Genomic DNA, 26,812 nt, shown 5'->3' on the forward strand with positions numbered 1-26,812 from the left:
AATAGTTTATTCCTACATTTGTTTATTCCTACATTTGTTTATTCCTACAGTTGTTTATTTATGTAATAGAAGCCTAAACAAAAAGAGCAGATTATTATCTAATCTTTAAAGTGTTTTTTTTACGAACAGTTTCATGTTGTGGTCAAAGATCAGTGTTGCAGTGCTTGGATTACCTGATTAAGATTAACTAGCGGATTACCTTAGGCAGCCTAATCCTTGATCGGGAAGAATCCTGGTGAAATGTATAGGGACATTGTCAGTAGGTGGGACATCAATGGAAGCACAGTAACAGGACATCAACAGAAGGACATTAGTTTAGGACATCACTAGACCAAACTGCCCCTCCCCCTGACCAAACTGCCCCTCCCCTGACCAAACTGCCCCTCCCCCTGACCAAACTGCCCCTCCCCTGACCAAACTGCCCCTCCCCCTGACCAAACTGCCCCTCCCCCTGACCAAACTGCCCCTCCCCCTGATCAAACTGCCCCTGACCAAACAGCCCCTCCCCCTGACCAAACTGCCCCTCCCCCGACCAAACAGCCCCTCCCCCTGATCAAACTGCCCCTGACCAAACAGCCCCTCCCCCTGACCAAACTGCCCCTCCCCCTGACCAAACAGCCCCTCCCCCTGACCAAACTGCCCCTCCCCTGACCAAACTGCCCCTCCCCTGACCAAACTGCCCCTCCCCCTGACCAAGCTGCCCCTCCCCCTGACCAAATAGAAATTCTTGAGTTCAGATCCTGGAATCTTCTACGTAGGAGTTTCCTGAGCCAACCCAGCTCTGATGAGTACCTGACTCACGTTAGGGGCATTAACGGCGGCTAGGCATATAACTGTTTGTCGATGCCACGGAAAGGGGTGAACTCTACTTCATCTGGCCTATGGATCGTTAGGCCCGAAAGTGTATTTCTACTTATAGGAGGACAGCAACATAATATAAATAGGGCATAATTAATTGGACAAGAGGACACCAACAAAGGACATCAATATAAGGCTTTCGTACAAAACATATAGCCCCTTTTTCTGTTTTACACATAATAAATTAACTTTTTTTTTAAATAGCTCTTAAATGGTAAGGGTATTATCAAAATGTAAGTTTACAAAATAGGACCCGATAAAATAGGGCAGCAAACAAAGGGTGATGTCTACAGAACAGAATCGTAGAAAAATAAGAAATCAAATGCGACGTGGTGTAAAATAAAAATAAAATAGAAGCACAATATCTGGAAAAACATCAAATTAACTGATTACCATAAGATCAAATAAATTGATTACACGGTTCTTAATGGCGTCACTAGGTCGGGTGTCATCTGATGCGGTAACTGAGGGTGTCACCCCACCTCCTCCCAACAATTTAACATTTTCGGTTTGGTGTCACCCCTCCGCCCCCCTACCATTTATCTTAACTGAATAAAAGATTGTTTTGACAGTAAGTTTTAAGATGTTTCGTTTTGGTGTCACTTCCTAAATGGTGTCACCCGGTGCGGACCGCACCCCCACGCCCCCACCTAGTGACGCCACTACTGATACTGGTGTTTGTTTTTTTTTTACCCTTTTTGGAGAATCGCGTTGTCGTTTTTTCTTTTCTGAAGATTGATGAAAAAAACACAAAACGCATATTTAGAGCAGAACATGACAGGAGCAGGGCATGACAGGAGCAGGGTAGGAGCAGGGTAGGACAGGAGCAGGGTAGGAGCAGGGTGGGACAGGAGCAGGGTAGGAGCAGGGTGGGACAGGAGCAGGGTAGGAGCAGGGTGGGACAGGAGCAGGGTAGGAGCAGGGTGGGACAGGAGCAGGGTAGGAGCAGGGTGGGACAGGAGCAGGGTAGGAGCAGGGTGGGACAGGAGCAGGGTAGGAGCAGGGTGGGACAGGAGCAGGGTAGGAGCAGGGTGGGACAGGAGCAGGGTAGGAGCAGGGTGGGACAGGAGCAGGGTAGGAGCAGGGTAGGACAGGAGCAGGGTAGGACAGGAGCAGGTTAGGACAGGAGCAGGGTAGGACAGGAGCAGGGTAGGACAGGAGCAGGGTAGGACTAGAGCAGGACAGGGCGCATGACCTCAACTGTATAGCAACAAGACCTTCTGTATAACACATGATCTTAACTGTATGGCACCATAACCTAAACTTTATAACAACATGACCTCAACTGTATACCAACAAGACCTTCTGTATAACACATGACCTTAACTGTATGACATCATGACCCCATGTTGTATCACACAACAGCACTTACCTTTAACTGGTGGGAGCAAAACTTTCAAGCACTTGTGCGATTTGTTTTTCGGCGGTGCTTTTTTTATTGAGGCCAGCACCCTACATATTCCCTGCCAGTAAGTTAGTATTTAATTAGCACTTTAATTAATTATCTTTAATTAGTGTTGTAAAACTACATTATGTAACAAAGAGACGAAACAGGACCAGTCACCTCCATCAAACCCCTCAACCTCATCCAAAGATCTCACCCCCCCCCCCCCCCACTCTGAGACAGACCCATCCTCCGACCCACGACCCCTTAACAATGAGACCCATCTATCCTCCCCGACCCCCCCCCCCTACAATAAGACAGACACATCCTCCCCCTTGGATACAGACCCATCCCCCTTCCCCCCCCCCCCCGCCCCCCGAAGACTCTATGGGACACATGTAACCCACCAACCCCCCCTCAACTTATTGAAGACTTACAGACACATGTAACCCACCACCCCCATCAAAAGACCCACTTATTGAAGACTTACAGACACATGTAACCCACCAACCCCTCAAAAGACCCACTTTTTAAAGACTTACAGACACATGTAACCCACCAACCCCTCAAAAGACCCACTTATTGAAGACTTACAGACACATGTAACTCACCAACCCCTCAAAAGACCCACTTATTAAAGACTTACAGACACATGTAACTCACCAACCCCTTAAAAGACCCACTTATTAAAGACTTACAGACACATGTAACCCACCAACCCCCATCAAAAGACCCACGTATTGAAGACTTACAGACTTGACGACATAGATGAACTCTGAAGCGGACGAATGTTTCGTGATGAGGGTACCTCGCCTGTAGGAGAATTACGTTTTATTATATTCGAACTCAAACAATAACATGTATAAAAGGGCTACCTGTTATAACTTAGGTAACAAAAACATGTAAGAGAAGGCTGCCTGTCAGGGGCGTAGCGAGGGGGGGGGGGGCGGGGGGTGCGGACCGCACCGGGTGACACAATCTAGGGGGGTGACACCAAGGCAAAAAATAGCAAAATATATAGCGAGGGGGGGGGGGGTGCAAATCGAAAGGTTGAGGGGGGTGCAAATCGAAAACTTGAGGGGGGGGGGGTGCAAATCGAAAGTTTGAGGGGGGGGGGGTGCAAATCGAAAACTTGAAAGTTTGTCCCCGGGAAGGGTCGCTACGACTCTGGGGGGTGACACCATTAAGTGCCGCACCGGGTGACACCCGACCTCGCTACGCCACTGCTGCCTGTAATACTTTGTATTACAAAACAGGTATAAAAGTTACCTGTAATATTTTGTTAAAAAAAACAGTTAAGAAAGGACTACCTGTTATAACTTAGGTAACAAAAACAGGTAAGAAAGGGCTACCTATAATACAACAAAAACAGGTAAGAATGGGCTACCTGTTATAACTTAGGTAACAAAAACAGGTAAGAAAGGGCTACCTATAATACAACAAAAACAGGTAAGAATTGGCTACCTGTTATAACTTAGGTAACAAACAAAAAAAAACAGGTAAGAAACGGCTACCTGTTATAACTTAGGTAACAAAAACAGATAAGAAAGAGCTACCTGTAATACAAAAAAACAGGTAAGAAAAAGCTACCTGTAATAAAAGACAATGACGTTGCCTTCTGAATTCTCGATGAGTTGTTCCATTGGAAAATATTTCATAAAGTCCATCTGGCTATAGTTATTAAAGAAATTCACAAGTTTTTAGTTGACGTGACCTTTTTCATGAAATTAATGACGGTAATTAGTTATTTAAACACTTTATAAAATTAATGATAATGTAGTAAATTTTTGAACAAGTCGTGACATTGATCAAGGTAATAAACTATTTTATTAATTCATGACATTAATTACATTAATTACATTAATTAATTATTTGAACAATTCTGCACAATAATGCTGGTGATAAATTATTTAAATGAATAATGACTTTAAATGAGGTTAACAAACATTACTCAATGACATTAATAAAGGTAATAAACGTGATTTCGGTCACGTGTTGTTTTTTTTTGTGTGACGTAAATATGGTCATTAAAGATTTCATCGCGTTGTGTCATAATAGGGCTGGTAAGTAGGTCACCAACGAGTTCTATGGCTCATGCAGGTTTTATTGAGCCGTAGAGCTGGTTTTGGTGACCTACTTACCAGCCCTATTAGCTACAGTACCTGAATATGAGCCTCACCTGGCTGACAAAGTCTCACCTAAGCTAACAAAGTCTCACCTGACTGACAAAGTCTCACCTGACTGACAAAGTCTCACCTAAGCTAACAAAGTCTCACCTGACTGACAAAGTCTCACATGACTGACAGTCTCACCTGGCTGACAGTCTCATCTTGGTGACAAAGTCTCATCTGGCTGAAAAAGTCTAACCTTGGTGACAAAGTCTCACATGGCTGACAGTCTCACCTGATTGACAGTCTCACCTGACTGGCATAGTCTCACCTGACTGACATAGTCTCACCTGACTGACATAGTCTCACCTGACAAAGTCTCACCTGACAAAGTCTCACCTGACTGACAAAGTCTCATCTGCTGACAAAGTCTCACCTGACAAAGTCTCACCTGACTAACAAAGTCTCACCTGCTGACAAAGTCTCACCTGACAAAGTCTAACCTGACTGACAAAGTCTCACCTGCTGACAAAGTCTCACCTGACAAAGTCTCGCCTGACTGACAAAGTCTCATCTGCTGACAAAGTCTCACCTGACAAAGTCTCACCTGACTAACAAAGTCTCACCTGCTGACAAAGTCTCACCTGACAAAGTCTAACCTGACTGACAAAGTCTCACCTGCTGACAAAGTCTCACCTGACAAAGTCTCACCTGACTGACAAAGTCTCACCTGCTGACAAAGTCTCACCTGACTGACAAAGTCTCACCTGTCTGACAAAGTCTCACCTAAGCAGACAAAGTCTCACCTGTCTGACAAAGTCTCACCTGGCTGACAAAGTCTCACCTGACAAAGTCTCGCCTGACTGACAAAGTCTCACCTGACAAAGTCTCACCTGACTGACAAAGTCTCAACTGACTGACAAAGTCTCACCTGACTGACAAAGTCTCACCTGACTGACAAAGTCTCACCTGACTGACAAAGTCTCACCTGACTGACAAAGTCTCACCTGACAAAGTCTCACCTGACTGACAAAGTCTCACCTGACAAAGTCTCACCTGACTGACAAAGTCTCACCTGACTGACAAAGTCTCACCTGACAAAGTCTCACCTGACTGACAAAGTCTCACCTGACTGACAAAGTCTCACCTGACTGACAAAGTCTCACCTGACTGACAAAGTCTCACCTGACTGACAGTCTCACCTGTTTGACAAAGTCTCACCTGACAAAGTCTCACCTGACTGACAAAGTCTCACCTAAGCAGACAAAGTCTCACCTGACTGACAAAGTCTCACCTGACAAAGTCTCACCTGTCTGACAAAGTCTCACCTGAGCAGACGAATGTGGTCCGGGTTCTCGTCCTCCGAGTTGGTGAAGTTGAAGATCCTGTAGTAGTCGTCGATGTTGACGGACAGGATGGTGCACTTCTCCATGGACGTGACGGAGTAGTTGCGGTTGATGCGGTCGCAGATGCCTTCTTCCTGTCACGTGATGGTGAGGCAAGGGTCAAATGGGGTTAGGGTCAACTAGTGCTAAGGTAAACTGGGGTCAAGGTCAGCTAAGGTAATGGTTTGTTGTGGCTTGAGTCAGCTAGGGCTAAAGTCAGCTGGGGTTAGGGTCAACTAGGGTTAGGGTCTACTAGGGTTAGGGTCAACTAGGGGCTAAGGTCAGCTGTGGATAGTGTAGGCTGAGGAAAGGGTCAGTTGTGGGTCAAGGTCAGCTGAGGAAAGGGTAAATTGGGGCTTGGTCAGCTGGGGTTAGAGTCAGTTGGGGTCAAGGTCATCTGAGGCATGGGTCAGTATGGGTCAAGGTCAGCCGCGGCTAGAGTCAGCTGCGGTCAATGTCAGTTGAGGCATGGGTCAGCGCTGGGGCTAAGGCCGGAGGCGTCAAGGTTAGTTAGTGATAAGGTGAGGCAATCAAAGCAGGCATTACCTCAAACATAAAGAAATACTACACCAAACAAAGAAATACTACACCAAACAAAGAAATACTTACACCAAACAAAGGAATACTTACACCAAACAAAGGAATACTACACCAAACAAAGGAATACTACACCAAACAAAGAAATACTACACCAAACAAAGAAATACGTACACCAAACAAAGAAATACTACACCAAACAAAGAAATATTTACACCAAACAAAGGAATACTACACCAAACAAAGAAATACGTACACCAAACAAAGAAATACTACACCAAACAAAGGAATACTACACCAAATAAAGAAATACTTACACCAAACAGAGGAATACTTACACCAAACAAAGAAATACGTACACCAAACAAAGAAATACGTACACCAAACAAAGAAATACTTACACCAAACAAAGAAATACTACACCAAACAAAGAAATACTACACCAAACAAAGAAATACGTACACCAAACATGTCATCCTTCTCGAAGATCTTTAACACGGAGTACCTGGCGTGGTGATCGAACAGTGGCGAGCCATTCAGCTTGACCGCTACAGCTGGTGACGTGGACAGCACATTTATTTATAGATATAAATAGTTACTTATAGCAAACGTTTTAATTTTTACTCGATTCTTCATATTTTCACATTTTACTTGCTTCGTCCGTCATGCATCGAAACTTACAAACGAAATTTCAACCACTACTACCGAACCGATTCGTTTCAAAATCGGCATTCTGAATCTCTTCTACCCTTACCTCTGCCTGTGATGAGGAAATAAAAGCTGTCAGCTACGTGACCTTCGCGGATGATGACCTTGTCACCAGGTATCCTGAAAGTAGAGCAAGCAGAATTTACATCACGATGACAAGCGCCATCGTTGTGATTCTCTGGGTAAGGCTTGGTTTAAGAAGGAGATAGAGCCAAGTATGGCTGATACTGCTAGAGTCTATAAATAAGACATCACATTGTTGAATCTGTAGCGATATATTTGCGACGTCACTATGTGTGCTCTAAGGAATGATAATATAATGACTTGTGACGTCATTGTGTGCGCGTGTGTATGTGTGTGTGAGGGAACGACGTCACGAAATTACTCACTCCATATACCAGGCAATCATGGCCAGTCTGTCCTGGTAACTTTTGGGTAGAATTGAAAAAGATCGAACGAATCGAAGGTCTTCTGCGACCTGGGAGTAAACAAACGAGAGGTCAGAGGTGATGTGTGCTGGGTCAAGGTCAGACGTCAAGGTCATGTGGGTCACGTGTTACGCCCAAGATCTCGTCACAAGAGTTAAAATACAACATGCAGCAAACAAACACGTGATACAGATACAACAAATACCCAAGCAGAAAGTCCACTATGAATTCCAAAAAAACAAATTCCATATTGACTCGCACAAGATCACCAATTATTCAGAGGCGTAGCGACCCTTCCCGGCGCCCGGGGACAAACTTTCGATTTGCAACCCCCCCCCCCTCGAACTTTTGATTTGAACCCCCCCCCCCCCCACCCTCAAACTTTCAATTTGTTTTTGGCGCACCCCTAAGGTCGGCGCCCGGGGACATATGCCCCCCCCCCACTACGCCTCTGCAAATACCACCACAACAACGCACAACAAATCCCACAACAGATACCCGGCAAAAATCCCCCCCCCCCCGGGGCCCCAGCCCCTACCTTGTGAGCCTCCTCCCACGTCCGGTAGTGCTCAGGCTTGCTGAGTGTAAACAGTGTCTCTTTACTCAACTCACGCTGTGAATGGCAAAATTTGATTGGTCAGGTTTACAACTAGGCCAAATTTGATTGGTTAGGTTTACAACTAGGCCAAATTTGATTGGTTAGGTTTAAAACTAGGCAAAATTTGATTGGTTAGGTTTAAAACTAGGCAAAATTTGATTGGTTAGGTTGACAACTAGGCAAAATTTGATTGGTCAGGTTTACAAACTAGGCAAAATTTGATTGGTTAGGTTGACAAACTAGGCAAAATTTGATTGGTTAGGTTTAAAACTAGGCAAAATTTGATTGGTCAGGTTTACAAGCTAGGCAAAATTTGATTGGTTAGGTTTAAAACTAGGCCAAATTTGATTGGTTAGGTTTAAAACTAGGCAAAATTTGATTGGTTAGGTTTAAAACTAGGCAAAATTTGATTGGTTAGGTTGACAACTAGGCAAAATTTGATTGGTCAGGTTTACAAACTAGGCAAAATTTGATTGGTTAGGTTGACAAACTAGGCAAAATTTGATTGGTTAGGTTTAAAACTAGGCAAAATTTGATTGGTCAGGTTTACAAGCTAGGCAAAATTTGATTGGTTAGGTTGACAAACTAGGCAAAATTTGATTGGTTAGGTTGACAAACTAGGCAAAATTTGATTGGTTAGGTTTAAAACTAGGCAAAATTTGATTGGTTAGGTTTACAACTAGGCAAAATTTGATTGGTCAGGTTTACAAACTAGGCAAAATTTGATTGGTTAGGTTTAAAACTAGGCAAAATTTGATTGGTTAGGTTGACAACTAGGAAAAATTTTAATGGTTAGGTTTACAAACTAGGCAAAATTTGATTGGTTGGGTTGACAAACTAGGCAACATTTGATTGGTTAGGTTTACAAACTAGGCAAAATTTGATTGGTTAGGTTGACGAACTAGGCAAAATTTGATTGGTTAGGTTGACAACTAGGAAAAATTTGAATGGTTAGGTTTACAAACTAGGCAAAATTTGATTGGTCAGGTTTACAAACTAGGCAAAATTTGATTGGTTAGGTTTACAAACTAGGCAAAATTTGATTGGTTAGGTTTACAAACTAGGCAAAATTTGATTGGTTAGGTTTAAAACTAGAAAAAATTTGATTGGTTAGGTTGACAACTAGACAAAATTTGATTGGTTAGGTTTACAAACTAGGAAAAATTTGATTGGGTAGTCCTACAAACTAGGCAAAATTTGATTGGGTAGGTTGACAACTAGACAAAATTTGATTGGTTAGGTTTACAAACTAGGAAAAATTTGATTGGGTAGTCCTACAAACTAGGCAAAATTTGATTGGGTAGGTTTACAACTAGGCCAAATTTGATTGGTTAGGTTGACAACTAAACAAAATAAACGGGTAGAAACCGGGGGGGGGGGGTGGAGTGATCTGGGCTGTGGTCTAAGCGGGGGGGGGGGGGTAAAGAATATTTTCGTCCGGTCAGGAAGTAAGTTACGGGAAGTCTCTACACCTGGCCTTCGTGTTCTAGGGGGTGGGGTGGGGGTGGGGGGGGGGGGGGGTTAAGAATATTCAACCAGTTAGTCTATGGGTAGTTGAAAGGCCAACTGGTAGAAAATAAAATGAAGCACGAATCTCCGGTCTATACAATGAAATATGTTTGATCAACTCACCCCTTTCTTGATGACCTTGAAATATGTTTGATCAACTCACCCCTTTCTTGATGGCCTTGAAATATGTTTTATCAAAGAAAAGTCCCGTCTCATCTGTGGACAGCTTGGCAGTTTCTTCGTTCCTGAACTTTTTGAACACTTCCCCGGTGGTGCGGGCACTGAGAGTGGGGGGGGGGGGAAGTTAAGATTTAGTTTCTCTAGAGTTAATGGAATTTGGTGCAACATCGTCAAAGTTTGAAGTCTCCGCAACAACAACATGCATTCGAGTATTGAGTAAGGGGGGAAAAGTGTGTGTGTGTGTGTATGTGCGTGTGTGCGCGTGTGTGTATGTGAGTATGTGACACACCAACTTATATGTGACATACCAACTTACATATGTGACACACCAACTTATATGTGACATACCAACTTACATATGTGACACACCAGCTTATATGTGACATACCAACTTACATATGTGACAGAACAATTTACATATGTGACATACCAACTTACATATGTGACAGAACAACTTACATGTGCGCAATAATCTGGAAAAACCTTAAAACTGCCCGGACCCGCCGAATCGCTTTTCTCCACTTGTGAGCGATCTGCGAACATGACGTCACGTCACATTACGTCATTCAAGGGGTCAAAGTTTAAACATTTGTGATTGGGTAACAGACAGCTAGCCATGGGCAGATAACTTTACAGCAGTGAGGATTACGGGGATATGATGTGGATTTGTATAGTTGGAAATCTCTGTGATATTTCAAATTGGCATATCATTATTATCATTTCGCCCTATGCTTTGTGGACTAACCCTATATTATATCCTTATACCTCACCCATATAGCTATTCCATATAGTTCAGACGTGTGACGGGGTGGCGAAGCGGTAGAGCGCTTGACTACCAACCCGAAAGTCCTGAGTTCGAATCCGGGTTCAAATCACTAGATCGTCACCAGCTGCGATGGGTACCTAACCAATGTTGTGGAAAATAAAGGCGCCTGGGCATAGTGCTGACCACTACCCCTTCTCATGCCGAGGTCACAGAAACAGGTGAACTCTACTTCACTTACCCCATGGACCGTCAGGTTCGAAAAGAGAACCTTACTATCGTAAGGCGTGGTCGAGTCGGTAAAGCTCATGGTTGCTAAACCAAAAAGTCTCGAGTTCGAACCCTCGGGCAGATGAGGCTCGTTAGCTGGGGACAGCCACTCTTCTAGGAGAGACAACTCCAAAATCAAACAACTGCTGCCTTGTAGTTTGTCCTTGGTTGGACAAAGGCTATGGAAGCAAATCCAAAAAGAAAAGCAGGCTGAAATCGGAGTCAATGGCCTCAATGGCGCATAACCAGTTGACGCGTATCCTTAATTGTGTTGGAGGGGGATAGTAGTATATTAGGTCCCTTTTGGGTCGCAGGCGCAGGCGCAGGGTGAGGGGAGCAGGAGCAGGAGCAGGAGCAGGAGCAATGGTTATATAGGAAAATACTCCTTGCCTGGGTGAGCCGCAGGAACAATGACATATAGCAAAATACTCACCCACCAGGCGCAGCCTGCCGCAGCCGCAGGAACAACGAGATATAGTAAAATACTCCCTGGGGGAGCAGGAGGTACACCGACATATAGTAAAATACTCACCCAACTGGGTGAAGGTGGGTGAGCCTGGGTGACCCGCAGGAACAATGAGATATAGTAAAATACTTACCCACCTGGGTGAGCAGGTGGGTGAGGGTGGGTGAGCCGCAGGTACAATGAGATATAGTAAAATACTCACCCACCCTAGGGTGGGTGAGCAGGAGCGGGAGTAGGTCAGTAGGTCACCACCGGTGACCTTGTGACGTAATTAGTAACATTATGACGTAATCATTGACCTAGTTACGTAATTTTAATGAGTTTTTTAATTAGTTTTAATGAGTTTTTTAAATTTTAATTAATTTTTGACCTAGTTACGTAATTTTAATGTTTTTTGATTAATTTGATTTTAATTACTTTGTTTGTGTTTTGTTTGTTTATTTTTTAATAAGTTTAATTAATTCGATTTTTATTTATTTTGTATTTGTTTGATTTTAATTATTTTAATTTTGTTTGTTTACTTGTTGTTTAATTTAATTACTTTGTTTATATTGTGTAATTTTTATTAACGAGTTACGTAATTTGATTATTTGTTTACTTTTTAATTATTTTTATTTTGTTTATTTTTAATTTAATTTTATTTTATTTTATAATTAGTTAAATTATTAGTTTGAATTCAATTTAATTACTTTGTTTATATTGTGTAATTTTTTTTATTGACTAGTTACGTAATTTGATTTTAATTACTTTTGTTTAATTTATTTATTTGATATATTTCTTTTCTTTGTTGTTTAATGTTGTTTATTTGTTTATTTGCTTGTATGTATGTTTTAAATAAAAGACTAACACTAACGTGGACTTTGTATAGGGACCATTCAGCAACACAATGAACGTTACAAAAATAGAACATCCATTTAACCACATCTGTTACTTATCGAGCCGGGATCCTTTGTTGACACGCGCTGAGCGTTTTTAATGGGTATTGTATCGATCGCACCCACGGGACCATCAAATGTTGTCCCATATAATTAAATTGGTTATGCTTCACCGCTTTTATGCGTTGTTCGCCGACCCGATCCCACCGGGGGGTATGGTAATTAACGCAAAGCCAGCGTTAAGTGTGGGAACATCTGTTACCAAGCGGGTGGTGGTGGTGGTGGTGGTGGTGGTGGTGGTGGTGGTGGTAAATTTGCTTAAGATTATAAACTTCAAGTTTTAAAAATCAACAACGTTATAGTACGTCGTGTCAAATGACACACCGTTTAAAATGTCTACATTTAAATTTCACCAAAATAATGATGTATAAACTAAATATGATAGGACGTTAGCATACATATCATTCAATCTAATCATTCTAAAGTACAAATCAATAATTTTTATTGATTAAGGGGCCGTGTTCATACTAGGGTCGGTGAAGTTTTCACCGAGGCAGATTTCAAAGTTGGGTGTGGATGTTTTTATTTGTATATGGAAAGATTTAAAAGTTTGGATGGGAACATTGTCACTTTTGAGAGTAAATGTCAATGTGTTTAGGAAGGGGATATTCATTGGGGAGTGGTGTCTACAAGTTATGTATCCCAGACTGTTGGAGTGGTTTCTAGGGGGTTGTGACATTAATTGAATAAATACTTGTCTGTAAGATTGTCCTACATCCTTTGTCTGTCCAAGGAATAGTGTGGGTAGTGGTACGATCTGTTTATCTATCGGTTGGTATTGAGGTTAGTGTGATGACGCAAGGTTGGATGGGAGAAGGGGGAAGGGGGAAGGGGTTGCTGACAAAGGGAAGGGGAAGGGCGAATTGTGATAATGGTTGGGGCACCGATCAGAGCGGTAAAGGGATATTTCCAACTCGGATCCAGTATTTTAAATGGTTGATTTTGATTCCAGTCATACATCTTATACAGGATACCGAGTTACATAACTTTCAGGGACAAGTAACAAAACAATAACTCACATCAAAAATTTAAAAAAGACCGTTTATATCATAAGTTTTTATTGAATAAAAACAACCCCATCAGCATACCGTCATGGTTCTGTCTTATTTACATATTTACATTAAAGTCTCGTTAAAGTCATGGTTGGTAAACTAAAGGTTCTTATATGTCTAGGGGAGATGTTGTCACATTGTCTGCGTCTACTCGTCTTTTAATGTAAAAGTAAGAAAGTGAGTTTCTGTGTTGGGTGTAAGTGTATATCCCCGTGTTGTATGCTCTGAACCCTGTGTTTGTCCCACCACTTGGTTCCTTTGTTGTGAGGACCTGCATGAAAGATTCTTTGCCTAGTGTGTTGTGATTTTTAGATAATCCTTTGGTTGATGTTTTATTATAGTCGCCAAAACAGTGGTACGTCTTGCTACATAAAGATACCATCCCATCCCCTTCATATTCTAGCTTAAACAACCCAGGTGTTCTCTTTTCATAAATTTTCCTAGCCCTACACTCTAGACAATGACTATCTACCGTGCCTTTGCCGCTTATAAATTGTGGTCTATGTGAGTCGCATACTTCTGAGGGGAACCATTTATCGTAAATGTCAAAAAACTCGTGTTCTAGTCCCGGTCTTACGGCTTTTAACAAGTCATCGGTACTTAAGGCTAAGTATAAACTGTCCGTGTCCATCTCACATAGCTGAAAGTCGGTTCTATCTATATATTTGTCTATAAAGTCATAATAAAATTCTAACATTCTAAGTTTCGCGTACTGATAAACGAAAAAGCCTATCTGAAGAGGGAGATCCCAAACTATCTTCTTTTTTAACGTTTCTACTTCGTAAACAGCGTCGGTAAGTTTTGTCATTTTTTTAAATCGTGGATTATTAATACAATCCCCTATATCCCTATCACTACAGTAGGTCATGTCCGCATGTCGTGTTTTATCCGTCAAAGTTTTACCATACGCCGCGTTTCCTAACAATTTCATTGTTTCACTAGTTATCGCGTATTTGTCGTCTATGTCCCCCTTTCTTCGCGCGTCTGAAACTGTATCCCCAAATGTCTTAAAACATGCAACCGGATTATATTCAACGACTTGATAAATTTTACTGACTACCAACCCATGATTTAAATACCACTTTAAAAGGGGGGTCGCTAATAAAATTTTCTCCCCTGTAAAGCTACCGATTAAAGTCCGTCTACCGCTAGTTAATAAGTTGTTATCGATCGCGTATTGTCTCATAAACGGTCCGATGTCATCGCGCGTAACGTCCGTATTTTTAAAAATTGGTGTCATCTCACTAAAATGTTCTCTTAAACTATCCGGTACTTTAATGTCGCATTCTATCAGTCCAAAACACGAGTCGTCTAAAACAGAATCGATGATCTGTTTTTCAGTCAGGGGCCATTTCTTACCATAGGTCGGTGTCGGTGTCTTTTGTGATTTGTCAATAGATTTTAAATAGTCTTTAATAGTTGGGTTCATTTTTTTCTGGTTCCCCCACTCACATTCCCACATTTCTACGACTTTAACGTCAACAGTATCTGTAAGGTACTTCGTAATTTCGTTTGTCTTTTTAAATAACTCAGTCAAGGGTCTGTTACTAATGGGGTTTACTGTTCTGTCTTTAGTTAAAGGGCAGTCAGGGTGTCCATGAAAGAGGCAGCCATGGAACTGATAAACGGTTCGAGTGTTCGCGTCCCACCCGTCTACTCTTATATGGCGAGATCCTAAGCTAACTTCGCCCCCGTTAAACGCGGTTTTTAAAGTTACCCCCTTTGTTTTTGAAACCCATGATAACCACTGAAAGGCCTGTTCCCCATAATGATTCGTTTTACGCGGTCTAAACCCCTCCTCACTATTTCTAATAATCGGAAATCCCGTCGGCATTTTTTGCATTAAAGACCATAAATAAAGCGCGTTTGCGTCGTACCCCTTAATTGCCTGTACCACCTTATTACTATTCCCCCTAATGAACGTTTCACCCTTTTCGTGATGTCTATGAAAAATAATGGAGGGGCCCCCTACGATATTATTTCGGATTGTTTTATGTAACTCTGATTCGCGCTCGGAACACAAAGAAAAAGAAACGTTTTTGGGCAGTGTTTTGAATAAGTATTTTAAGGTTACCCCCGGGACAGAAATCGCGTCTTTAAAAATATCAACCCCTAAATTTTTGTAAAAATTAGTTTGCTGCTCGAGCGCTTCGATAAACGGTTTTACATCGATATTGTTATACCAAATAAGATAATCTTTAAACGTTTGCATCCCCTTCTCTACCCAAATTTGGCTACACGTCGCGTACTCCTCGTCTGAAATGTTACAATTTTTTAATGATGAAAAAAAGGCCGAATGCGGAGGTAAAGACGTTTCATCTAAGACGGCTAAATTTTTGACATATTCGTACGGAAAAAATCCCTTGGTCTCTTTAACATTATATGCGGCGAGGTATTTACTATAGCTAAACCCTGGTGCTAGATAATTAACTATATCTAAGAACTTTAATTTATTTGTTGATATACACATAAAATTATTATTTCTTTTAACTACATATTTAAACGGTGTTTGTTTATCTTCTACGTCGTCTTCGTCATCGTTACAACTAGCTCTAGGTCCCTCCTCTAACCCCTCTTCTGTGTTTGAATAAGCTAAAAAGTACTGAATAAAATACGGCTTAACGAGATTTATATCATATTTTCCTGAATTAAACCCTATAACCGGCATTTGTCGCAAATACTCGTCTAATCTACCGCTAAGAAAGCTATCAAACCCTTTGTCGTTCGACTTATTATCACTACCCCTAGCTTTAGGTGGAAATAACTTCCTGATTTGCTTAAAAACAGGCTCGAACTGTTTTTTCAAAATGCCATAAGCTGCCTCGGCGATTATGTGGAGTCTGTCAATAACTCTAGTCACTAATTCTTGAGGGTCACCAGTCGAAATAAAACAGATGGGTTCGACGAACCCATCTACGTTTGAGGCGACAGAGCAAGACAAAGGGACGTGTTTGGCTACGCTTTTTGTAACTCTACCTAACGGGGGTAACTCGGTATGGTCGAAATAGCATTCGAAATCGTAAGTTGCTCGGAAGGGATAAACAAAGTTACTATTTACAACTACCCCATAGGACGCTAAAAACTCCCAGATTGTTTGGTGTGTCTGATAAACCCCTCCCTTATACCTATCAACGGGTTTCCCCCCATTACACCCTTTCACGTGTCTGTTTAATTGTTTAACGGTGGGCCATAATTTGTTACACACAGAACACGCGAAAGAGTGACCCGCCCCACCTATATTATTAATGTACATAAACTGATTTTGAAAAACTAAAAGATACACAGTCTCCCTAAACCTATCACTACTTCTAAGTTTCGGGGAAAGGATCTGGTTTTCCTTAAATTCAAAAATCTCAATATTTACACTAAAACAGGACTCTAAGAGGGGAATTTCGACCAACCTAACCCCACTAAAATTAGCCAAGGTCCCGAGACCTTGGTGCGCTTGCCACTGTTTCGCGAGATTTAATGTTGGAATTCTAAGATCTTTTACGGGTGCTCCTAAATGTCTGGCTAAACATCTAAAAAAGGAAAAATTGTCTGTGTAGGGTTTGGAATGGGAATCATGTTGTAACATGTTGATGGCGTGATTATGTTTAATAAAGTCAGGAATGTCTGTAAGAAGGGATGTGGGTGAAGCTTTGTCTGTGGTCGTGTGTAAGTCTACCACATCTCCCCTAAGGTCGTCTACAGGAAAAATAGTGTTGTATGAACTAAGGTTACTGTCGTTGTTAGTCTTTACGCGTTTGTTGTTTGCTATGTCGTCATACGTCGTATGTCGTTTTAAGGAGTTAGTGTTGGTCGCGGTACGAGGTGTTTGGATCGCTGATGGGAGTTGGATGGTTTGTGTGTCGGTCACTAATGTGGGTTGGTGTGTTTGTCTGTTGGTTGCTGATGGGGTGTCGGTCGGTGATGTTTGTTTGCTGTGTGTTTTCTTATAGTGGGTTGTCAAATTGTCAAGTCGTGTAAATATTTTACCACAAGTTGTGCATGAATGTCTTTGTCGACCGTGTGCTGTCTCTTGATGGCGTATGAAATTTTGATTACGGCTGAATACTCGGTCACAGATCTCGCATGTGAAGCGGGTCATGGCTGGGTGGCTGGTAGGTTGGGTGGCTTCCATTATTGACGAAGTGTCTAGTAGTTGGATGACTGGATAGGTTGGTGGCTGTAGAATAAAATAAATAAAAATTAAAGTAATTACATGAAATAAAATACATAACTTAAAATACATACTTAAAACTAGATTGAAAACTGAACGTACCTATGGGTTTGAACGTCTAAGCTGAACGTGAAGTTAGCTGTATGTGGAGATCCGAAGTGGTGTAGTTGGTTGTAGTTGGAACGTTTGGTTCAGTGGATGCCTCAGGGATGGGTAGGTAGCTCAATAGGGTCAGTGGCTGGTTAGTAGGGTCGGTTGTACACTAAGGAATACAGTTGCGTACTTATTTAGAAACTATTTATTCAAAGACTATTTCAATGGGGTTAGCTCCCTTAAAACAATACGTACTATTAACCTTACCTTGGTGTGCGATACAAAATTAAAGTTAATACACGTGACTAGTTATTTTAATAAGCTTTGATTAAAGGTTATTTTAATGGGGTTAGCGCCCTTAAAACAAAAAGTAATATTAGCCTTACCTTTCATAGAATAAAAACGCACAAAAGATGTTGTCCGTGGTGGGTTAGGTAGATGTGTTGCTTGGTAAAACGGGCGTGGGTTTAGTCTCAGGAGTCAACAGAGGTCGCAGGCTGGATAAGTCGCGGTGAAGCTTGATTTGAAGTCCGAAGTCGAAGTGATTAGAACACAATTTTCGCGTTCCTTTATACGGTTGGTCGGCCTAATTACACCACCAGCTGTTACACAGCAGCTGTTGCATAATGACCTAAGTGCTTCGCGGAAAGCTACTTAATGTACGTTGTTAATTACCATAACCCGTCAACCGAGCAGGGAAAAAAGCCATTAATCATCATGACCTATCAAACCGAGCGGGGAAAAATCACTGATGCATAATAATAAATGTAATTAGGCGGGACATCATGCTGTGATGTCCCGTGGGTTGGATCAATATAATACCCATTAATCACTACGATGCGCGTGTCATGGTAACAGATGTTCCCACACTTAACGCTGGCTTTGCGTTAATTACCATACCCCCCGGTGGGATCGGGTCGGCGAACAACGCATAAAAGCGGTGAAGCATAACCAATTTAATTATATGGGACAACATTTGATGGTCCCGTGGGTGCGATCGATACAATACCCATTAAAAACGCTCAGCGCGTGTCAACAAAGGATCCCGGCTCGATAAGTAACAGATGTGGTTAAATGGATGTTCTATTTTTGTAACGTTCATTGTGTTGCTGAATGGTCCCTATACAAAGTCCACGTTAGTGTTAGTCTTTTATTTAAAACATACATACAAGCAAATAAACAAATAAACAACATTAAACAACAAAGAAAAGAAATATATCAAATAAATAAATTAAACAAAAGTAATTAAAATCAAATTACGTAACTAGTCAATAAAAAAAATTACACAATATAAACAAAGTAATTAAATTGAATTCAAACTAATAATTTAACTAATTATAAAATAAAATAAAATTAAATTAAAAATAAACAAAATAAAAATAATTAAAAAGTAAACAAATAATCAAATTACGTAACTCGTTAATAAAAATTACACAATATAAACAAAGTAATTAAATTAAACAACAAGTAAACAAACAAAATTAAAATAATTAAAATCAAACAAATACAAAATAAATAAAAATCGAATTAATTAAACTTATTAAAAAATAAACAAACAAAACACAAACAAAGTAATTAAAATCAAATTAATCAAAAAACATTAAAATTACGTAACTAGGTCAAAAATTAATTAAAATTTAAAAAACTCATTAAAACTAATTAAAAAACTCATTAAAATTACGTAACTAGGTCAATGATTACGTCATAATGTTACTAATTACGTCACAAGGTCACCGGTGGTGACCTACTGACCTACTCCCGCTCCTGCTCACCCACCCTAGGGTGGGTGAGTATTTTACTATATCTCATTGTACCTGCGGCTCACCCACCCTCACCCACCTGCTCACCCAGGTGGGTAAGTATTTTACTATATCTCATTGTTCCTGCGGGTCACCCAGGCTCACCCACCTTCACCCAGTTGGGTGAGTATTTTACTATATGTCGGTGTACCTCCTGCTCCCCCAGGGAGTATTTTACTATATCTCGTTGTTCCTGCGGCTGCGGCAGGCTGCGCCTGGTGGGTGAGTATTTTGCTATATGTCATTGTTCCTGCGGCTCACCCAGGCAAGGAGTATTTTCCTATATAACCATTGCTCCTGCTCCTGCTCCTGCTCCTGCTCCCCTCACCCTGCGCCTGCGCCTGCGACCCAAAAGGGACCTAATATACTACTGGGGATCCCTTCCAATACTAAAATTAAGAACGACGAAGAAGAAGAAGAGTCAGGTTCGAAAAGAGCTCCTTACTACCGTCATTTCGAAAAGAGGACCTTACTATATAGTCGAACCATATAGCACCCCCCACCCCCCGCCCTAACAACCTCCCCCCCCCCCTACATCTGGTGTTGCCCTTGCCGTCTGCCACTCACCTCAGAGTGGTATTTCTCTTTGATCAACGTCCTGATCTTCTGCCGGACCACCCGGTTCTTGGCCAACAGTGCCCACTTGGAACCGTCTTTCAGCTTCCTGGAGCCCCCCAGCATCAGGTACCGGATCAGACTGATGGCGTTGCCCTTGTGGTCGGTGTAGCGCAGGGCCTCCGTCTTGGCTTTCTCTTTCTCCTTCTCCGTGACGTACTTGAGAGGGCTGGTTGCCGGTTTGATCTGAGTACTGGCCAGATCAATTGAACGGGATAACATGGTTAAACTATGCACTATGTGATCAGTGTTTCTTCCAGACTTTTTTCTCCGGGGGGGGGGGGGGCACTTGATATTTTCGGGGGGGCGGTAAACTTTCTTCGGGGGGGGGGGGGGGGCGGACACTATCAAAAGTATATATTTTCTGCATAAATTATATAAATTTCGTTTCGTTCGGGGGGGGGGGGGGCGGTAAAAAAATTTCGGGGCAAAGCCTTCCCCCCCTCCCCCGAAGAGATGCCTGGAAGAAACTCTGTATGTGATTTCATGTTAAGTTACCTTTATTAAAAAAAGTTAATTAAACAAAATATTATTCCTTTAGTAAAAGTTAAAAGAGTCGGTTTTAAATTATAAATTTAAAACCATTTTATTATTTTATCCAAAGATCAAATTTTTATTTATTTTATTTTTGATAAGAAATTTTCCCAAAAAAAAAAGTTTGATAGTTGTTTGTTGGTGAGAAATAGAATATCCGGATTTATCCAAGAAGTATAAGTTTTTGAAAGACACGACAGGGTTAATATCATAATTATTGCACCCGCTCAGTGGTGCATGTAAATCTGGAAAAAAATTATAGGTTGAGAAAACCGGCAATAAGTCTAACCAGACGAGGCACATTATGGAATCCACAAATGTAACCAGACGAGGCATATCATGGAATCCACAAATGTAACCAGACGAGGCATATCATGGAATCCACAAATGTAACCAGACGAGGCATATCATGGAATCCACGAGAAAAGAAAATGAAGGAGACCAAAATCATGGGATGCAGGGATACGAAATAGCAAAGGACAAAAGCATGGAAGGAAGTTGTAAATGTCCTATACTCCACTGAGAGTTTTAAAATAGGAAGAAGAAATGGCAACCTTTTTTACTTCAGCTATTAAAAATATAACCCAAAAAAAAACGTTCTTCTATATTTACATTTACATCGTGTTTTAAACAGCAATCTATAAGAAAAAATTAATAGACAGAAATCTAGCATTATATAAAAGGGTCCTCCGACTTTTTCGTTCAAAGATGTTAAAAGTGTACACAAGCCGACGGTCTGGGGCTATTAAGACAACATTTCAGGATGTGGGTGATAGTTTGCAGGCCAACTTGGCATAATTCTTTCGCCTGATGTACACAACTAAAGACTAAGGGCAACAAAATCACTACCACCAAAGCTACGACCAAAAAAATAATGACTACAATACTACAACCACCAAAACTACAAACACCAAAACTACAACCACCAAAACTACAACCACCAAAACTACAACCACCAAAACTACAACCACCAAAACTACAACCACCAACACTACAACCACCAAAACTACAACCACCAAAACTACAACCACCAAAACTACAACCACCAAAACTACAACCACCAAAACTACAACCACCTATACTTACACTCTTTCTCTCATTTTCTTAGAGTCCCCTAGAGCTAGCGCCAACACCATGTCAATCTTCATCATCTTCTCATGGGTCAACGCCTTGATAAGCTCCTCCGTCCTGACGATAGAAATGTCGAGTTTTACACCATGACCATCATCACCACCACCAACAACAATAACAATAACAACAACAACACCACCACCAACAACAACACCATGTCGATCTTCATCATCTTCTCATGGGTCAACGCCTTGATAAGCTCCTCCGTCCTGACGATTTAGAAATGTCGAGTTTTACACCACCAACACCAACACCAACTTCACCACCACCAACACCACCACCAACACCACCACCAACACCACCACCAACACCTCCATCACCAACACCACCACGAACGCCACCACCAACACCACCAAAACCACCACCAACACCACCAACACCACCACCACCAACACTACCACCACCACCACCGACAACACTACCACCATCACCACCACCAACAACAACAACAACACCAACAACACCAACATCACCAACAAAAACACCAACAACACCACCACCAACACTACCACCACCACCACCAACACTACCACCATCACCACCACCACCAACGACAACAACAACAACACCAACAACACCAACATCACCAACAACAACACCAACAACACCAACAACAACAGCATCTGTAATATCTATAAACATGAAAGTTGTATTATCAACTTATATTTTAAACTAAATGACACATTTAAGTCATACATAACATTTTTTTAACTAATCATAAGAGATAGATAAACTCCCTTGTTGTGTGGTGTGAGAGAAATTGGATAACTCTCCTTGTGAAGTGTGGTGAGAGCTGGGCTAACTCCCCTAGAGGGTTGTGGGGGGAAAAGCGAGTTAACTCCCCTTGTAAGATGTGGGAGAGGTGAGTTAACTCCCCTTATGTGTTGTGGAAAAAGCGGGTTAACTCCCTTTGTAAGGTGTGGGAGAGCTTGGTGAGCTCCCCTTGCATCCCTTGCTGTGAGGTGTGGGAGAGCTTGATTAACTCCCCTTGTAAGGTGTGGGAGAGCTTGATTAACTCCCCTTGACTGACCTGTCGACCTGTTTGGAGGGCGAGGCCATGGCTTTCATCATTTCTTCCTCGGCCTTCAGCTCCTTCAGCGGCTGGAGGAACAGCTGCTGGCTGGACGGTACCGTGCTGATGTACCTGGGGAAAAGAGGAATCGATTTTAATGGCTGGACGATACCGTGCTGATGTACCTGGGGAAAAGAGGAATCGATTTTAATGACAGGAAGCGATTTTTTAATTGACGAAAATCAATAGTAATATCTAGGATCGATTTTTTATGATAATAATCAGAACTAGAGATTTTTGTGTTAACAGCCGTGCGATCTAGCATCAGACAACAGAATCCCATAGAAACAAGAAAGATGCACTTTTAAAAATATTAAATAATGATGCACAACAAAGACTCAACAAAGATGTAAAACAAAGATGTTCAAAAAACATACACAACAAAGATGAATAACAAAAAACGCACAATAAAAGTACACATTATCAATTATAGATAAACAACGCATTATGTACATGATATATGCTTGATAGTGCATTTGTACACCAAACACGTCCTATGTACTACACATGTTATCTTATGTACACCAAACGTGTACACATACAGCACGTGCAGCCTAAAATGTACTCACCTTTGATACCATGGCCCGTGCACTTTTTTGCTCATGCATTTTTTCCGTTTGGCGATCGACATTGATGAGTATTGGGCCATCTTGATAGTCTGCAAGTTACATAACATTATCGTAAAATTATCGTAACATTGTCGTGAAGTTATCATAACATTGTCATAAAATTGTCATAACATTGTCGTAAAATTTTCGTAACATTGTCGTGAAGTTGTCATAACATTGTCGTAAAATTGTCATAACATTGTCGTAAAATTGTCATAACATTGCCATAAAATTGTCATAACATTGTCATAAAATTGTCGTAACCTTGTCGTAAAATTGTCCTAACATTGTCGTAAAATTGTCATAACCTTGTCGTAAAATTGTCATAACCTTGTCGTAAAATTGTCATAACATTGTCGTAAAATTGTCATAACATTGTCATAAAATTGTCGTAACCTTGTCGTAAAATTGTCATAACATTGTCGTAAAATTGTCATAACATTGTCATAAAATTGTCGTAACCTTGTCGTAAAATTGTCCTAACCTTGTCGTGAAATTGTCATTGCATTGTCGTAAAATTGTCGTAACCTTGTCGTAAAATTGTCATAACATTGTCATAAAAGGGTCATAAAACTGACATAAAGGTTATATGAAATTTACATTAACATAAATTCTACATAAAGCTTTCATAAGATACCCTCAGTTTTATACACAGCCATGAAATTGTATTTTTGCTTTCAGAGAATTCTAGAATTCACGACGCGAATAGCATTCATCTTTTTACAAGCCGGGTCACATCTCAAACAGTCAATACGGGGTTTTATTCACATAACACTTACCCGAACCCTAAACATAACATTACCCTAGCCTTAACACTTAACATAAAGTACAAGTAAAATCTAGAGGTTATAGTCTCAGCGTATACCAGGTTGTGCATATTGTTTAGCTAGGCGTACTAGAAGGTGTAGGCTTATCCACAGACAAAGGAACACTGGCCCAATGTACTGGCTCCCGGACAATAACCCCCCTGGACATAACCACTCCCCCTCCCACAGATATAAACGCATTGACATATAACGACACGACATATACCCCCACGACATATATCGCTGCAACAGATACGTCCTAGACCCCCCCCCCTCCAATTCCAACCCAAAGGACCATTGACCCAGTGGATCAGAACCACAGGACCACTCACACAGAGGATCTCAGCCCTACAGGACCACTGACCCACAGGACCACTGACCCAGAGGACCACTGACCCAAAGGACCACTGACTTCCAGAACAACTGACCCACCGGACCACATACCCACAGGACCACTGACCAACAGGACCACTGACCAACAGGACCACTGACCAACAGGACCACTGACCCACAGGACCACTGACCCAGAGGACCACTGACCAACAGGACCACTGACCAACAGGACCACTGACCCACAGGACCACTGACCCAGAGGACCACTGACCAACAGGACCACTACCCAGAGGACCACAGACCCACAAGACCACTGACCAACAGGACCACTACCCAGAGGACAACAGACCAACAGGACCACAGACCCAGACAACCACTGACCCAGAGGACCACAGACCAACAGGACCACTGACCCACAAGACAACTAACCCAGAGGACCACAGACCAACAGGACCACTGACCTCCAGAACAACTGACCCACAGGACCACTACCCAGAGGACCACAGTTCCACAGGACCACTGACCTCCAGAACAACTGACCCACTCACCTTTAGCTGTCTGCTGGTAGGGGCTGATGGAGAATGATGTTTAAAAGGAACAAATACACCACAGCATCCGGAAGCCAACACTACACGCCATACATTTATGTGCTGCACCAGTACCGAACCGGGAATTCCCGTTTTGTTTTTACTTTCTCGTATATACGAAGTATAGAGAAAGTCTTGTAATCGTGCAAAAAAAAAAAATCGGGATTTTTACAAATCTCGACGTTTTACACCTCACTGATAAGGAAAAACATAATTTTGCAATCTTGTCCGTATGTCTGTGTGTCTGTCTGTGTGTAAACACGATAACTTGAGTACCGTTACAGCTAGGTTGATGAAATTTTATATATAAATATTTTATCAAAAGCCTATAACTTGAGTATTATTTCAGATATATAAATGAAATTTAACTTGTAAGTAAAAGATCTAATTCTCTGCCTTCTATTAAATTTTGAGTAATTTCCGTTTACCGGAAGTAGTAATTTACGCTATTTCCGATTTCTCAAAAAACGAATGTAAATTTATAAAGTACACTAATAATATTGCGCACTATTATGCACATTTAATTTGGAGTTCACTTGGTGTGCTATTCTTTTTTTCTACGAGATTTAATTCTATTTTAAAAAGTTTAAGTATTTAAAATGGATTAAAAATCATGTCTATATCCCGAGTTCCCATCCCCTGTTGTTTTATATAAGAAAATTCGAGAAAGTTTAGTGGAGATCACTCCCGGTTTATTTTAATGTAGTGTCCAATTTTAATAAGAAAAATAACGACAGAGAGATAATAAAAAAAAAATTAATTATGGATTTTTTTCAGATTTAAACGTGAGGATTTTTTTTTCCTTTGAAATGTGAGCTATATTTTGATTGCTAAAATCTAAATAATCATGATGATGTGCTAAATATAAATGTTACGTTCATAAAAAGGAATTTTATTTTAATGTTTAACTATTTTTGGTAATTAACTTTAATATGCGAATCGATAATTATCATGTCAAACACGAACTAAGAAAGAGAAATGTTTTTTTTTTTTAAATTCTGAATTTTTTAAAAATACCTTTTAGTTTTCCCCGCTTATATTGTAAGGGAGGTAACAAATAAAATTCTAAACAAAACCGCTTATTCTGAATTGTCTTTCTTGCAATCCTTTTGTTTTAGCTTGAAATACAACTAAATTAAGAAAATGAAATGGTTATTTAATTTTCTAAACGATTTGGGCGTACAAAAAATCTATAGCACATTTTATCAACCAGTGCTTGTATTGTTACATTGTGTATTTTCTTTATTTTAGTTCAATTAAAGCTTTGTTTTATAAAGTTTTATGTTTGTTTTGTTTCTACTGTTTAACGTATAGCATTTTAGATTAAAATACGTATCCAGCAATGGCTCTTATTTTGAATTCGTCCCAATCGTCCTTTGATATTAACAGTATGCAAAAATTAGCAGACCTGCATTATCCAATGGGGAAAACACCATTACTTTGGATTTATGCACTACTCTTACATTGTTAATGTTTACCCTACAAAGTAGGGCTTGAAAAATAGAATTTTAGACTCATTATAATGCTCCTCTCCACGGAAATCTTTAGTAAAAGGCGAAAGATTTACGCGTTGTGAAGAGAAACCAGAGTTACCAAATAATGGCATTGATAGCGACGACTACGATTAACAGTTCATAGAAAAGTACGGTTTTGCAAAAATGAATGTACCTTTTTATTAAATATAATTTGTAAATAATACATATTTATTCCTTACAGTTTTTTAAAAGCAATATTTTTATTCTATAAATTAATTTGTTTTGATCAAAATATCAACAAAATTGTATAAAACTTTTATTTTAAAATTTTATTAACAGACCATTGGGTTATGTCCCTTGAATACTCTCCCTGCTTATTTTAAGATCAAACGGTGTTATTGAATGTTGGACAATTT

The 26,812-nt window shown here is 40.8% G+C and overlaps 1 protein-coding gene and 1 non-coding gene across 2 annotated transcripts in view; both read right to left on the minus strand.

The window, feature by feature from the left end:
- The window catches only part of LOC131936590 (uncharacterized), a 33,381-nt gene extending 8,426 nt beyond the window's left edge, over positions 1-24,955 (minus strand). Inside the window, exons 1-17 of the mRNA XM_059293642.1 lie at positions 24,883-24,955; positions 23,157-23,245; positions 22,546-22,659; positions 21,471-21,572; positions 19,803-20,043; positions 10,155-10,228; positions 9,679-9,796; positions 7,947-8,021; positions 7,370-7,458; positions 7,027-7,100; positions 6,735-6,826; positions 5,679-5,830; positions 3,833-3,913; positions 2,995-3,055; positions 2,231-2,321; positions 1,552-1,586; positions 200-232 (exon numbers count right to left, since the gene is read on the minus strand). Of these exons, the coding sequence (XP_059149625.1) occupies positions 200-232; positions 1,552-1,586; positions 2,231-2,321; positions 2,995-3,055; positions 3,833-3,913; positions 5,679-5,830; positions 6,735-6,826; positions 7,027-7,100; positions 7,370-7,458; positions 7,947-8,021; positions 9,679-9,796; positions 10,155-10,228; positions 19,803-20,043; positions 21,471-21,572; positions 22,546-22,659; positions 23,157-23,236 (1,512 nt within the window). The 5' untranslated portion in view covers positions 23,237-23,245; positions 24,883-24,955. The remainder of the gene's footprint in view (positions 1-199; positions 233-1,551; positions 1,587-2,230; positions 2,322-2,994; positions 3,056-3,832; positions 3,914-5,678; positions 5,831-6,734; positions 6,827-7,026; positions 7,101-7,369; positions 7,459-7,946; positions 8,022-9,678; positions 9,797-10,154; positions 10,229-19,802; positions 20,044-21,470; positions 21,573-22,545; positions 22,660-23,156; positions 23,246-24,882) is intronic.
- Positions 24,956-26,397: 1,442 nt separating this feature from the next.
- LOC131936602 (U5 spliceosomal RNA) lies at positions 26,398-26,513 on the minus strand. Its single transcript, XR_009386078.1, has one exon. It is a non-coding gene; the product is annotated as a U5 spliceosomal RNA (small nuclear RNA).
- Between the last annotated feature and the right edge of the window lie 299 nt (positions 26,514-26,812).

This window comes from Physella acuta, unplaced genomic scaffold (genome assembly GCF_028476545.2).
Source record: "Physella acuta isolate Inbredline_101_S28 unplaced genomic scaffold, ASM2847654v3 ptg000181l, whole genome shotgun sequence".
In the NCBI taxonomy this organism is placed as follows: Eukaryota; Metazoa; Mollusca; class Gastropoda; family Physidae; genus Physella; species Physella acuta.